At 41.5% G+C, this 14,010-nt stretch overlaps 1 protein-coding gene across 1 annotated transcript in view; it reads left to right on the top strand.

The window, feature by feature from the left end:
- Positions 1 to 13,576, top strand: part of mta2 (metastasis associated 1 family, member 2) — a 40,710-nt gene extending 27,134 nt beyond the window's left edge. Inside the window, exons 9-18 of the mRNA XM_047385999.1 lie at positions 2,025 to 2,213; positions 2,310 to 2,384; positions 2,484 to 2,542; positions 2,631 to 2,731; positions 7,103 to 7,242; positions 7,337 to 7,565; positions 7,684 to 7,773; positions 8,293 to 8,411; positions 10,116 to 10,258; positions 11,619 to 13,576. Of these exons, the coding sequence (XP_047241955.1) occupies positions 2,025 to 2,213; positions 2,310 to 2,384; positions 2,484 to 2,542; positions 2,631 to 2,731; positions 7,103 to 7,242; positions 7,337 to 7,565; positions 7,684 to 7,773; positions 8,293 to 8,411; positions 10,116 to 10,258; positions 11,619 to 11,772 (1,299 nt within the window). The 3' untranslated portion in view covers positions 11,773 to 13,576. The remainder of the gene's footprint in view (positions 1 to 2,024; positions 2,214 to 2,309; positions 2,385 to 2,483; positions 2,543 to 2,630; positions 2,732 to 7,102; positions 7,243 to 7,336; positions 7,566 to 7,683; positions 7,774 to 8,292; positions 8,412 to 10,115; positions 10,259 to 11,618) is intronic.
- Positions 13,577 to 14,010: the final 434 nt, after the last annotated feature.

Here is a 14,010-nt window from a genome sequence, read left to right as displayed (position 1 = left end):
CATGTGTTTGCTAAAGTGGGTTAAACAGAGATTACAGCCTGCAAAGCATCTGTGTAATGTTACATCTACAGAGTGATCAGTCACATCATCGAGGCACCAAAGCATCGTTAATACATCCATTACATTCTGTATTTAGTCGCTCTAAAGGTGTTTAATTAACCCTGTTAACCTCTCATCACAAATTTTTCTTCACCTGTCAGTGGTTATAATGTTATGGATGGTTCTTGTCCTGCCACCAAACACAGAGAAGTGAGAAAATAGATTTTACTAATTTCTGCTGCCACATTTGAGGTTTTTTGATATTCAAACTGGCTTTCTGCTGTTAGGCGGAGTGGGCGCTCCTGTCATCTACAAGGATCTATACAGCTTGTTTAGTGGGGGTGTTGTGGTTTCAGGGTTGCTTTCTGTCTTCAGCTCCTCTGTCAGTAATTCCATATTAAATGCTTCCTATGAAGGCAGGAACTGTGTCTTTAAAATGCATAAAAATCAACACAGAGTGCATCCAGAAAGTACTCTGAGTACTTTACCTTTCCATATTTTGTCACTATTCCAAAATAGCTCAATATTGGCTTAATATGGCTGAGTCTGGCTATTCCTCCATCCATTTCAATGGTAGTCTCTAGTTGTCTTCCACATCTCTCTGGTTTTGCTTGCCATTGTAAAGCACTGGAGATCATTTAAGCTGAGCAGTATATCTTTTTCTGCAAAATTTTATACGTTCTAACCTCTCCAATCAACTTTTTATTCAAAGTATGCTATTTTTCTGAGCAATGCCTGGAATGACCCATTTTTCTCAGGTTTTCAGAGAGAAAAGCATGAGCAACATGTATTCATCTTTTCCCTCAAAAGTCTGGACATAACGACCCATATCTTTGCCAATATAATCAAAATAACAAACTAAAAGATCACATTTACAGAAGGATTTACAGCATTTGCTCAATGTTTTGTTGGCACACATTTGGCAGCAATTACAGCCTCAGGGTTTGTTGAATATGGTGCAACAAGTCCACCTGTCTTTGAAGGGTTTGGCCCATTCCTTTTAGCAGAACCTCTCAAGCTTCATCAGGTTGGATGGCAAACACACAGCCATCTTCAGATCTTTCCCAAAATCTGGGGTCTGGCTAGGCTACTTAAGGACCTTCACAGAGTGGTCCTGAAGCCTTTCCGTTTGATATGTTGGCTGCCACCAGCATGCTTCACTGTATGGAAGGTATTGCCAGCGTGATGTGCTGTGGCTGGTTTCCTCAAAACATGAAGCCTGGCATTCATGTCAAAGAATTAATAATCCTTGTCTCTACAGACCACAGAAGGTTGACCTTACACAAGGTCCTCCTCTTTCCCCAGAGGAACGATGAAGCTCTAATAGAGTGACCACATGGGTTCAGTTAAGGCAGCCGGCCAGCTCCGGAAAAGCCCTGGTGGTTCCAGATGATGGAGGCCACTGTGCTCACTGGGACCTTCAAAGAAGCAGACATTTTTCTGCACCCTTCTACAGATTTGTGCTTCAGACGATCTTGTCTCTGAGGTCAACAGACAGCTCCTTTGATTCATGCTTGGTTTGTGCTCTGACATCTGTCAGCTGGGGGACCTTTATATAGACAGGTGTGTACCTTACCACATTCTGTCCAATCAACTGAAGTTCACACAGGTGGACTCCAATTAAGCTGTAGAAACATCTAAAGGATCATCGGTGGAAACAGGAGGCACCTGAACTCAAATTTGACTTTCATGGCCAGTCCTGTAAACGGTTTTATATTTGAGTTTTATAATTAATGTATAAAAATATAGTAAAAAAAAACACATGGTCATTGTGGGGTGTTTAGTGTAAAGTTTTGACCGAATAAATTAATAAAATAAAATTTGAAATAAGGTGAAAAAAGGGTGCACAATACATGCATATTTACTTTTTAATATACTGTATTATGTATTTTTTCCTAAGTATAACAAAACGTAATTTGTCTGTTTTCAGGTTTTATGGTTTGTTTATATTCATCTCAGTGTCCTAATCTCCTCTCTCCTGTTAGTTCCATGCTATGGACACATTGCAGAAGAACAGCTATGACCTGGCCAAAGCCATGTCCACCCTGGTTCCTCAGGGCGGCCCGGTGCTGTGTCGGGATGAGATGGAAGAGTGGAGCGCATCAGAGGCCATGCTGTTTGAGGAGGCTCTGGAGAAATATGGCAAAGACTTCAATGACATCCGTCAGGACTTTGTGAGCTTTGCGTTTATCAGCTATGCTGCAGTTTGATGTGTTGCCTGAGTTGATGGCACAGACAGTAACCTAATGAGTTCATTCCTTTGCCACTAGCTGCCCTGGAAATCTCTGGCCAGCGTAGTCCAGTTCTACTATATGTGGAAAACTACTGACCGCTACATTCAACAGGTCTGTCTACAGCAAATCACACCACAACAAGAACACCTGAAGTTCTTTCCCCATATCAGCAACAAGGTTTTTACCAACCATCCATGTTTTTTTTCTCAGAAACGACTAAAGGCAGCAGAGGCAGACAGCAAGCTCAAACAGGTGTACATTCCCACCTAGTGAGTATCAGCAGCTATACAGAGTATCTGCTTCCAGCTTAAACATCTTTCAGTTTACGGTAACTCCATTCTGTCCTCTGTTATTCAGTACCAAACCCAACCCCAATCAGATCATGATGCCAGGCAGCAAGCCCGGTTTGAATGGAGCTGCTGGCTTTCAGAAAGGACTGAGCTGTGAGAGCTGCCACAGTAAGTGTAAACAACAAACTCACATCCCATGATGCATCCTGATTTGAATGGAGACGTGGATCTGACTCAAAAAGGTTTTCACACCCACGGAACTTTTTCACAATTTGTCACGTTACAACCACAAACTTCGTTTGGACTTCATATAAAGGACCAACACAAAGATAACTGTGAAGTGGAACAAATGGCTGTGCTTTACAGGCAGGAAATAAAACAGCATTGAAGAAACGGATGTTAAAATACAAAAAAAGACCAAGAAATACTTGTTTTTACCACTTTATTAGTCAGATTGTTTGATCAAAAGCTGTTGTAAACAAAAATGTTGTCAGTGCTGATTTAACCAAACGTTTCTAAACATCTCAGGTTTTCAGGGAGTTTGTTCTAGAGCTGAGGATCAGAGAAACTAAGAAGCTTCTTCCCCTTGTTTAGTTCTGGTCCAACAGGTCTCTGAAGACCTGGTTCATACATGACCAGCAACTCAGCCCAAGACCACTGAGTGCGTTGTGGTTTTGCAAGATTTCAAAACCAAAATTTCAATCAGATTAAGGTCTAGGGATTGGGCTGGCCACTCCAGAACTTTGATTATGTTGGTCTGGAACCAAGATGCTGCTCATTTACTTGTGTTTGGGGTCGTTGTCTTCTTGAAACATCCATTTGAAGGGCATTTCCTCTTCAGCATGAGGCAACATCACCTCTTCAAGTATTTTAATGCAAACCATTCCATGACCCCTTGTATGTAATAAAGAGGCCCCGACACCATAGGAAGAGAACCATTCCCATGTTATGACTGAACCAACATGCTTCACTGTCTTCAGAGTGGTCTGTGGCTTGAATTCAGTGTTTGAGGTCATCTGACAAAAACTGTCTGCAGCCATTGGACCCAAAAAAATGAGTCTTACTTTCATCAGTCCACAAAATGTTTCTCCATTTCTCTTTAGGCCAAGTGATGTATTCTTTGGCAAATTATACCCTCTTCAGCATCTTTTCTTTAATAATGGGACTTTTGGGGGTTCTTGCTGATAGATTAGCTTCATGCAGGCATTTTCTAATTGTCACAGTCCGCACATTAGCTTCAGACCTTGTTTGATCACCCTGGAACTCATCATTGGCTGAGTCTGGCTATTCCTCCATCCATTTCAATGGTAGTCTCTAGTTGTCTTCCACATCTCTCTGGTTTTGCTTGCCATTGTAAAGCGCTGGAGATCATTTAAGCTGAGCAGTATATCTTTCTCTGCAAAATTTTATACGTTCTAACCTCTCCAATCAACTTTTTATTGAAAGTATGCTATTTTTCTGAGCAATGCCTGGAATGACCCATTTTTCTCAGGTTTTCAGAGAGAAAAGCATGAGCAACATGTACTGGAGTCATCCTTCAATAAGGACCATCTGATTGTCACCTGGTTCTTCTCACAATCAATGACCTCAGTAACAGAACTCCAGGCTGCTGTTATTTTGAACACACTTCTTTCAACCAGTTATTCAATGACACAGACTCAGAAGTATTCATGTACTTAATGTTGGTTTTTGTTGCGGAGAACTACGACTGTATGTGGTTTTAAGGGAATTCGCTGGAACACCTCATCCACACAGACACAGGAGAACAGTTAACGTGGCTTTAATGATGACGCACACTTCAATTCGCATACAGCTTGATGTTGCATATATTTGCTGCTTAACGTTCGTCATTCATTTGTCTCTTCAATGTTTCTTATTTCTTTCTGTCAGATTAAATGTCTGTTTTATCCACTTGTCTGGTATCTGGAAATAAACAAAAATAAATTACAATGAGAAGGAGTGCTAGCTTAATAAGCACATGTTCAATTAGCTTAGCTTCAACTTAAATGACAATATAGAAGTCAGTAGCACATTGAACATCAAATAAAACACTGCTACTCAAATAACATTAGCTTATATTAGCACGGAAGTCTGCGTCTCATTAGCATATCAGAGAAAGTAATTAGCAATTGCTAACACCTCATTTCAACCCAGCTTTATCACAAACGCTGACATGCATCAATGAGAAATGAACCAAATGGCGCAAACGGCTCTATATATTATTCCTGAGGACCCCTCAGCTGCCTAACAAGGTTCCTGATGCAAAAAACACTAAATTCAGCACTGAACAGTTCCTGCACAGAAACAACACATACTACGAAATTAATAACAGTTTTCTATGACTCTACAACACCTACCAGTAAATTATTTACCAAGTGGTGATATGATTTCTACCAAGAACAGTGACTGATCTGGTTAATCTGGTTTGACTGCTGTTATTTTGAACATAACTCTAAATATTTTATAATTTATAAAAGTCAATTGAATCTGAATCTCATCTCCACTTAGTTTTCTGAGCTCTAACTCTAGGAGCATTCTTCCATGGTGACTTTTTACTTTCCAGACAAATCTCTGGTGATTATCGGGGCCAATTCCTTCATAAGTGTCACAATATTCAGCTGAGGGCAGACTGTGGGATGGTGAGAAGATATATTGCATAGCTGTTATCAGAGACAATGTCATTAGTGCAGTTTTGTAATGACCCCCAGCTTTGCTTCTACTGATGATTCTAGGGACTATGTCTTTAACTAGCAATCAGGAACTAAAGGATGACCTAATTTTACTCATTTTTACAAATACAAACCTGAGCAGTGTGGGATGCATTTAGTACCCCTGAGTCAATAGTTTGTAGAAGCACCTTTCACTGCATGCTGCTACAGTGCCTTGCGAAAGTACTCGGCCACCTTGAACTTTTCAACCTCTTGCCACATTTCAGGCTTCAAACATAAAGATATAAAATTCTAAATTTTTGTGAAGAATCAACAGCTAGTGGGACACAATCATGAAGTGGAATGAAATTTATTGGATGTGTCAAACTTTTTTAACAAATAAAAAACTAAAAAGTGGGGCCTGCAATATTATTCGGCCCCCTTGCGTTAATACTTTGTAGTGCCACCCTTTGCTGCAATTACAGCTGCAAGTCACTTGGAGTTTGTCTCTATCAGTTTTGCACATCGAGAGACTGAAATTCTTGCCCATTCTTCCTTGCAAAACAGCTGGAGCTCAGTGAGGTTGGATGGAGAGCGTTCGTGAACAGCAGTCTTCAGCTCTTTCCACAGATTCTCGATTGGATTCAGGTCTGGACTTTGACTTGGCCATTCCAACACCTGGATAAGTTTATTTGTGAACCATTCCATCGTAGATTTGGCTTCATGTTTTGGATCATTGTCTTGTTGGAAGATAAATCTCCATCCCAGTCTCAGGTCTCTTGCAGACTCCAACAGGTTTTCTTCCAGAATGGTCCTGTATTTGGCCCCATCCATCTTCCCATCAATTTTGACCATCTTCCCTGTTCCTGCTGACAAAAAGCAGGCCCAAACCATGATGCTGCCACCACCATGTTTGACAGTGGGGATGGTGTGTTCAGGGTGATGAGCTGTGTTGCTTTTACGCCAAACATATCGTTTTGTATTGTGGCCAAACAGTTTGATTTTGGTTTCATCTGACCAGAGCACCTTCTTCCACATGTTTGGTGTGTCTCCCAGGTGGCTTGTGGCAAACTTTAAACGAGAATTTTTATGGATATCTTTGAGAAATGGCTTTCTTCTTGCCACTCTTCCATAAAGGCCAGATTTGTGCAGTGTACGACTGATTGTTGTCCTATGGACAGACTCTCCCACCTCAGCTGTAGATCTCTGCAGTTCATCCAGAGTGATCATGGGCCTCTTGGCTGCATCTCTGATCAGTCTTCTCCTTGTTCGAGATGAAAGTTTAGAGGGACGGCCGGGTCTTGGTAGATTTGCAGTGGTCTGATTCTCCTTCCATTTCAATATGATTGCTTGCACAGTGCTCCTTGGGATGTTTAAAGCTTGGGAAATCTTTTTGTATCCAAATCCGGCTTTAAACTTCTCCACAACAGTATCTCAGACCTTCCTGGTGTGTTCCTTGGTCTTCATGATGCTCTTTAATGTTCTCTCAGGTTACATTACATGCAATAGATCTCCATTTACTAATAAGAAGACTTTATGAAACAGTGTGGGTTTTACTGATTTCATTTAATAGTATGAGAGACAAGGAGGCCCTCTATACATCCATACCACACTCTTCAGGTGGTTATTTGCAGAAGATTTTAAATGATGCTCAACATTCAGCTGGTCTATCACATGTCATCTCAATAACTGAAGTTTGTAGTTATGTAAGAATATGTGGAAAAGTTCCAGTGTTGTGAAAACTTCAGCAAGGCACTGTTGATGCAGAGTTTTAATTGAACTGTCGGTTTAATGCAGTTTGACACATAAGGTTGCTGGAAAGTTTCCCTCTGCGGTGCTTTCTAGTCGAACTATTGGTGGAGCATGGCGTCTAACCTCCTTTCTCATCCAGCGGCGCAGTCTCCTCAGTGGTATGCCTGGGGCCCTCCTAACATGCAGTGCAGACTTTGTGCTTCTTGTTGGATCTACTGGAAGAAATATGGAGGTCTGAAGACCCCCACTCAGATAGAAGGAGCAGCCAGAGCCGGCTCTGTAAGTGAGCTAACAATGGACATTGTTTGTTAAATTCCCTCGGAAGCGTTTTGCATTTCCAATTCCCTGCATCTTCTGTTCAATTTCTGTTTAGGAGTCAGGCCCTCGCGCTCACATGACCCGCCAGGAGGTCCAAGGCATGTCGCCGTTCACTCGCAACGAGGGCCGAGCCAAACTGCTGGCCAAGAACCGCCAGACTTTCATCCTGCAGACCACCAAGCTTACTCGGGTGGCACGGCGGGTGTGTGAGGACATCCTGCAGCCACGGCGTGCAGCACGTAGACCTTATGCCTCCATCAATGCCAACGCTGTCAAGGCTGAGTGTATGAATACACACTTTAGGAATGTTCAGACAGATAAATGAATGTTACTGAAATTGAGTGCTTTCTAAAAAATAGATCATGTAGATCATGTTTTTTCTGTCTGTGTCTGTTTCCTCAGGTATGATCAGGCTGCCCAAAGCCACCAAATCTCCTTTAAAGAGCAAGGTGATACCACGACAGTCTCTGGCCACTATAGTGAAGGATTTAGGTGAGTCATGGTACCAGGATATAACCTCTGAATTTACTTTGAAGTAACAGTATGTTTGGATGCGGCGTGGCGTGGCTTAGCAGTGGAGTGTGCGACCCATATATAGATGCCTCAGTCCTCGACACAGCAGTCCTGTGTTTGAGTCCCAGCCCAAAGAGCTATGCTGCATGTCTTCCCCCTCTCTCCACCCCACTTCCTCTCTGCCTACTTTGGAGAGATATTAAAAATAAAGGCCACCGGTGCCACAAAAAAACCAAAAAGCTTATTAGCTTATTTACTTATTTGCTGCTGAGTTTGGAGGTTGTGCCACTGAAGACCTAGACCGCAGGAATCGGCTCATTTTGCACAAACCCACATTTACACCAGTTTCTTTTTTAATACCAGGGCATTGACACAGTTCCAGTCGTATACATTTTATTCTGGTAAATGCCTTTAATGAGGGTCTGTAGAAAATCTCCGACCAGCTTGTTTTTGAAACATACTGCAAGCTGTTTCACCTCATCACATCTTCTGCTTCAGCCATCTCAGCTCCTCTGAAACTAAAGGCATCCAGAGGTCCTCCAACACCCATCAACAGGAACCAGGTCAGCCAGCCTCGAGTGGCCCAGAGCCTGCTGGGAAAGAGAGGCTTTGATGCGGTCAGTGTTTCTCACACTCCACAAATTACTTATTCAGGTCCTTCTCAAAATATTAGCATATTGTGATAAAGTTCATTATTTTCCATAATGTCATGATGAAAATTTAACATTCATATATTTTAGATTCATTGCACACTAACTGAAATATTTCAGGTCTTTTATTGTCTTAATACGGATGATTTTGGCATACAGCTCATGAAAACCCAAAATTCCTATCTCACAAAATTAGCATATTATTAAAAGGGTCTCTAAACGAGCTATGAACCTAATCATCTGAATCAACGAGTTAACTCTAAACACCTGCAAAAGATTCCTGAGGCCTTTAAAACTCTCAGCCTGGTTCATCACTCAAAACCCCAATCATGGGTAAGACTGCCGACCTGACTGCTGTCCAGAAGGCCACTATTGACACCCTCAAGCAAGAGGGTAAGACACAAAAAGAAATTTCTGAACGAATAGGCTGTTCCCAGAGTGCTGTATCAAGGCACCTCAGTGGGAAGTCTGTGGGAAGGAAAAAGTGTGGCAGAAAACGCTGCACAACGAGAAGAGGTGACCGGACCCTGAGGAAGATTGTGGAGAAGGGCCGATTCCAGACCTTGGGGGACCTGCGGAAACAGTGGACTGAGTCTGGAGTAGAAACATCTAGAGCCACCGTGCACAGGCGTGTGCAGGAAATGGACTACAGGTGCCGCATTCCCCAGGTCAAGCCACCTTTGAACCAGAAACAGCGGCAGAAGCGCCTGGCCTGGGCTACAGAGAAGCAGCACTGGACTGTTGCTCAGTGGTCCAAAGTACTTTTTTCGGATGAAAGCAAATTCTGCATGTCATTCGGAAATCAAGGTGCCAGAGTCTGGAGGAAGACTGGGGAGAAGGAAATGCCAAAATGCCAGAAGTCCAGTGTCAAGTACCCACAGTCAGTGATGGTCTGGGGTGCCGTGTCAGCTGCTGGTGTTGGTCCACTGTGTTTTATCATGGGCAGGGTCAATGCAGCTAGCTATCAGGAGATTTTGGAGCACTTCATGCTTCCATCTGCTGAAAAGCTTTATGGAGATGAAGATTTCATTTTTCAGCATGACCTGGCACCTGATCACAGTGCCAAAACCACTGGTAAATGGTTTACTGACCATGGTATCACTGTGCTCAATTGGCCTGCCAACTCTCCTGACCTGAACCCCATAGAGAATCTGTGGGATATTGTGAAGAGAACGTTGAGAGACTCATGACCCAACACTCTGGATGAGCTAAAGGCCGCTATCGAAGCATCCTGGGCCTCCATAAGACCTCAGCAGTGCCACAGGCTGATTGCCTCCATGCCACGCCGCATTGAAGCAGTCATTTCTGCAAAAGGATTCCCGACCAAGTATTGAGTGCATAACTGTACATGATTATTTGAAGGTTGACGTTTTTTGTATTAAAAACACTTTTCATTTATTGGTCGGATGAAATATGCTAATTTTGTGAGATAGGAATTTTGGGTTTTCATGAGCTGTATGCCAAAATCATCCGTATTAAGACAATAAAAGACCTGAAATATTTCAGTTAGTGTGCAATGAATCTAAAATATATGAATGTTAAATTTTCATCATGACATTATAGAAAATAATGAACTTTATCACAATATGCTAATTTTTTGAGAAGGACCTGTATGTACGATGTGACCTTAGCTTGGTTTGCTTACCCCTTTATTATTCTGATGATTAACAGGTTACAGGGGTGCCCTACCCAGCCAATGGGAGGCCGTACACATCAGGCATGAGAACCACCTCCCAGTCAGTCATCAAGCGGCAGAAGGTCAGCCAGGGAGAGGCTCCCAATCCTGTGGTGTTTGTGGCCACAAAGGACACCAGGTAAATGTAACAACTGTTTCACCACAGGCTTCTAATAAATCCATGATCCCATTGTTGAGCTAATCGGTTGTGCCAGCCACATTTGTTGGCACCCCTAAGCCAACCTGGTAAAGATTAGTTCTAAGCATTGAAATAATTATTTTTATCACATTTGTATCCTGCTGAATGTTTGATTTGAGCCCATTTATTCAATGGAAAGAACCCTCCACCCCACCCCGAGTATTTTTAATGATTTTTTGCCTCACAACCTGGACTGAAATGGATTGTTTGAAAATGTTAAGATGTTTCATTGTGAAGCAAACAACAAACAGGACAGAATAACAAAAAATAGCAATGTGCACAACTGTTCATTCTCCCTAAAGTCAGTACCTTGTAAAGTCACCTTTTATGGCAACTCTAGCTGCAAATGGCTTTGGATCCGTCTCTAGGAGCTCGCCTCATCTTACCACTGGGATTTTTGCCCATTCCTCAAGGCAAAACTGCTCCAGCTCCTTTGTGTTGGATGTTTGTGCTTGTGAACAGTGATCTTCAAGTCTAACCACAAATTATCCATTGGATTGAGGTCTAGACTTTGACTAGGCCATTCTAATACATTTAAATGTTTCAACTTGAGTGTTGCTTTAGCAGTATGCTTCGGGTCATTGTTCTGCTGGAAGGTGAACCTCCTAAAAATCTTGACACCTCTGCCAAGAACCTGAAAACAGGTTGTCAGAGTCTTACAGCAGGATAATGATCAAAAGCATGTGGCCAAATCAACACAGGTATGGTTTACTAGACACACAATCAACCTTCCTCCACGGCCATCCCAGTCCCCAGACCTAAACCCAGTAGAAAACCAGTAGGCTTAGCCAACCAGGGGGATGGTTGTAGGGGAACACTGACTTCTGTCTAAGACAAATTGGGTTTGTACAAAGTATTGACAGCAGATGTATTGATAATTGTGATTTTGTTAAAAATATGTATTTCTTACTATAGGCTGTTTTCTCCACTGATAAAACAAACTCAAGTTAAAGGTTGAATTTTTCTAAAATGTCCAGTGAGATTGAGCTGCTGCTGTAAAATAAACTGGCCTTATGATGAAGGTTTTCACCCATTTTTACCTAGTCTGCTAACTAATCTGACCACCACGGTGACTTCAAGTCGTGATGTTCATATACTGTATGTATGAGCTTAAAGAAACATTTTCAATAAACGTTTTATTCTTATTATACAAATAATTAGAGGTTGACTAATACAGGTTTTTATGTGTTGGATGATAAAAAGCAGAACAACCAACATAACAAGATAAACATCATCATGGCAGTTAGAGCCTTGGAAGGGACACTCCTCTCTAATGTTTGTGGTGCTCTTGTTCCATCAGGGCTCTGAGGAAACATCTCACCCAGTCAGAGATGCGTAGGGCAGCAAGGAAACCTCACCTCTTGGTCCGAATCAAACTGCCACCCCCACCCCGCTCCTTGGCCATGCCACTTCTTCCTTCAAGTACCAGCGAGCCCATTGTCCTGGAAGACTGAAGCCTGATGGGGGTTATTTTAACGGGACACGGGGTTGGGGAGGGGACAGTTAAGGGTGCTGTGGCTCAGACCTCCAGGCAGCACACATTGCCATAAAGTACTCTCATCTTTTAATGTTTTCTTTAGTTCTTGTTACCTTGTTTTCCTCCCTAAAGTTGTCTTGTTCAACACACATACACACACACACATACACACACACACACACAGATGACAGAATATTTTTTCTTATTTAAAAAAAGCAGATCCACATTAACATGCTCTCAATCACAACGTTTGTAGTGTTTTTATTGCAGATCCTGGATTATTAAACAGCCCTTTTTATACAAACTGTAATTTAAATTTCTCGCCCCAAAACGATGATGATGAAGCACACTTTGATTTTCTTCTGCATCTCATATGTTTTTGTAAATAAATTCCCCCTCTTCATTTCAGTCTGCTGCTGAGTGCAGTGGGAGGACTGGGTGATTGGAGCCGTTTAGGATGTATGTTGGTCAGATGTGTCCTTAGTCAGAGTGATCACAGAGTCTGGTCCATCTGTCATCATTTTAGTTTGATCTGAGAGGTGCACAGCTTCCTCTGTGGCATGGAAGCTTGGAGAGCTCAAACATTTGAGCTGAAAGAAAGTTAAGCTGGAAATAGAAATAAACTTATAACCAAACTGAGGGGCTCAGTGTCAGCCATCAATATTTAAACAAGCAGAAGGGTTTTGAATTCTTCAGTTTTCCCTGAGCAAGTGGAAAATGGTCCAGATTAGCCTAGATTCACTTTTTCCTAGTTGCCTGTTTTGATTTAACAACTAAATCTGGTATCAAGGTACATATTTCTAAGCAACACAACTTCTTCCAGCTCAACCTGTTAGAAGTTCCACAGAAAAACAGCAGAGTCTCCTCAAACAAGCCTCCTGTTGTGTTTTGACTGCAATCACAGCCTTAAAACCTGGTAAAGAATCCACCTGACATCCCTGTGATTCTGGCACCCTGGAGGAAAAGGGCATGGCCTGTGTGTGGCTGTGCAACCTGTCGTATTGTTAGCATACAGCTAGCTTTTAGCTTCGCTGCAGGTGTAGAAGAGATCTAATGGTGACAAAAGTTGGGCGACGTTCAACTATTACTGTTAATCCCCCTAATATTGGATTGAATAATGAATGATTTTATGCAACCTGTCATCTTCTAAAAAGATTAAGCAGCAATAAGAAATGAACAGAGATTTTATTTTTCTTTTATTTTCAGAATGTTGACCAAGAAGTTCTTCATGTGGCTTTAACTCTCTTCTTTACAACTGTCCGAACAGAAGCCAGATTTCTGGTTGGGGTTTGGATGTGTTGATCATCACCACCTCTATGTGTTTATTCATCTTTGATTTTATTCCCACACTTTGTTTTATTAAAATGGCGAGCACTGAAAGGAAGTTGTTAATTTGGTGCTTAAGAGTTGATGGAATATCCGCAGTAACTGGGTATTACACAGGTTTTACACATTTGGTCCCAACGTGGACTTAGTTTTTTCAAAAAAGAAAAATGTGTGGAGTTTAGCTTGTACAAAGCTGTGTAAATTTTAAAAAATTGGCTTTTTTTTTTTTTTTAAAGAAAAAGGAAAGCGTGTAACTGCTCCATAATCACAGATTGCTTTTACATGCACAAACATGTCCCTTTCAACAGGTTTGGGGGGGGACATTCAGAAGGGACTGTGGGCTGATATTTGTAAAAGGAGAGACTAACATGCCACAAAAACTTTTCTCAAGTGTTTTTTTATTCCGTCTGTATCCTTAAATGTATCTTGTTAAGAAAAATAAAGATTTTCTTTTTCTTTGTGTTCAGACATGTTTTAATCACAGCTGATTTTCTCTTACTTTTCATTTTACAGCCATATATGTTTAGCCATGTGTCAAACTACTGTTGCCATAAATTTAGTATACTTTTTTTGCAGCATTCGGGATTACCTCAAAAACGTCCAAGGAAAGTTTAATTACTAATTAGGTAGTTACTAGTTTAATCTACTTTGTAAAAGCGAGTCGATGTCAGTCATGTTTTCTACGGTTCTAAAGAAGGAAAGCTCATTGAACAGAAATACACTCATGCATACTCTGCATGGTTATCCTACTGTGAGATTTCCACAGTAACCATGTAACCACAACCATAAGTAAATGTATCATTGGATTTACACACAATTTTAAAACTAACATAATCTAACTGCTTTTATTTAATGCAAAATATGATCTATTGGTTATTACAGTTTTAAT

The sequence above is a fragment of the Girardinichthys multiradiatus genome, chromosome 14, assembly GCF_021462225.1.
Source record: "Girardinichthys multiradiatus isolate DD_20200921_A chromosome 14, DD_fGirMul_XY1, whole genome shotgun sequence".
In the NCBI taxonomy this organism is placed as follows: Eukaryota; Metazoa; Chordata; class Actinopteri; order Cyprinodontiformes; family Goodeidae; genus Girardinichthys; species Girardinichthys multiradiatus.
Note: the sequence above shows the minus strand (reverse complement) of the source record. Positions and strands in the feature narration are given on the sequence as shown.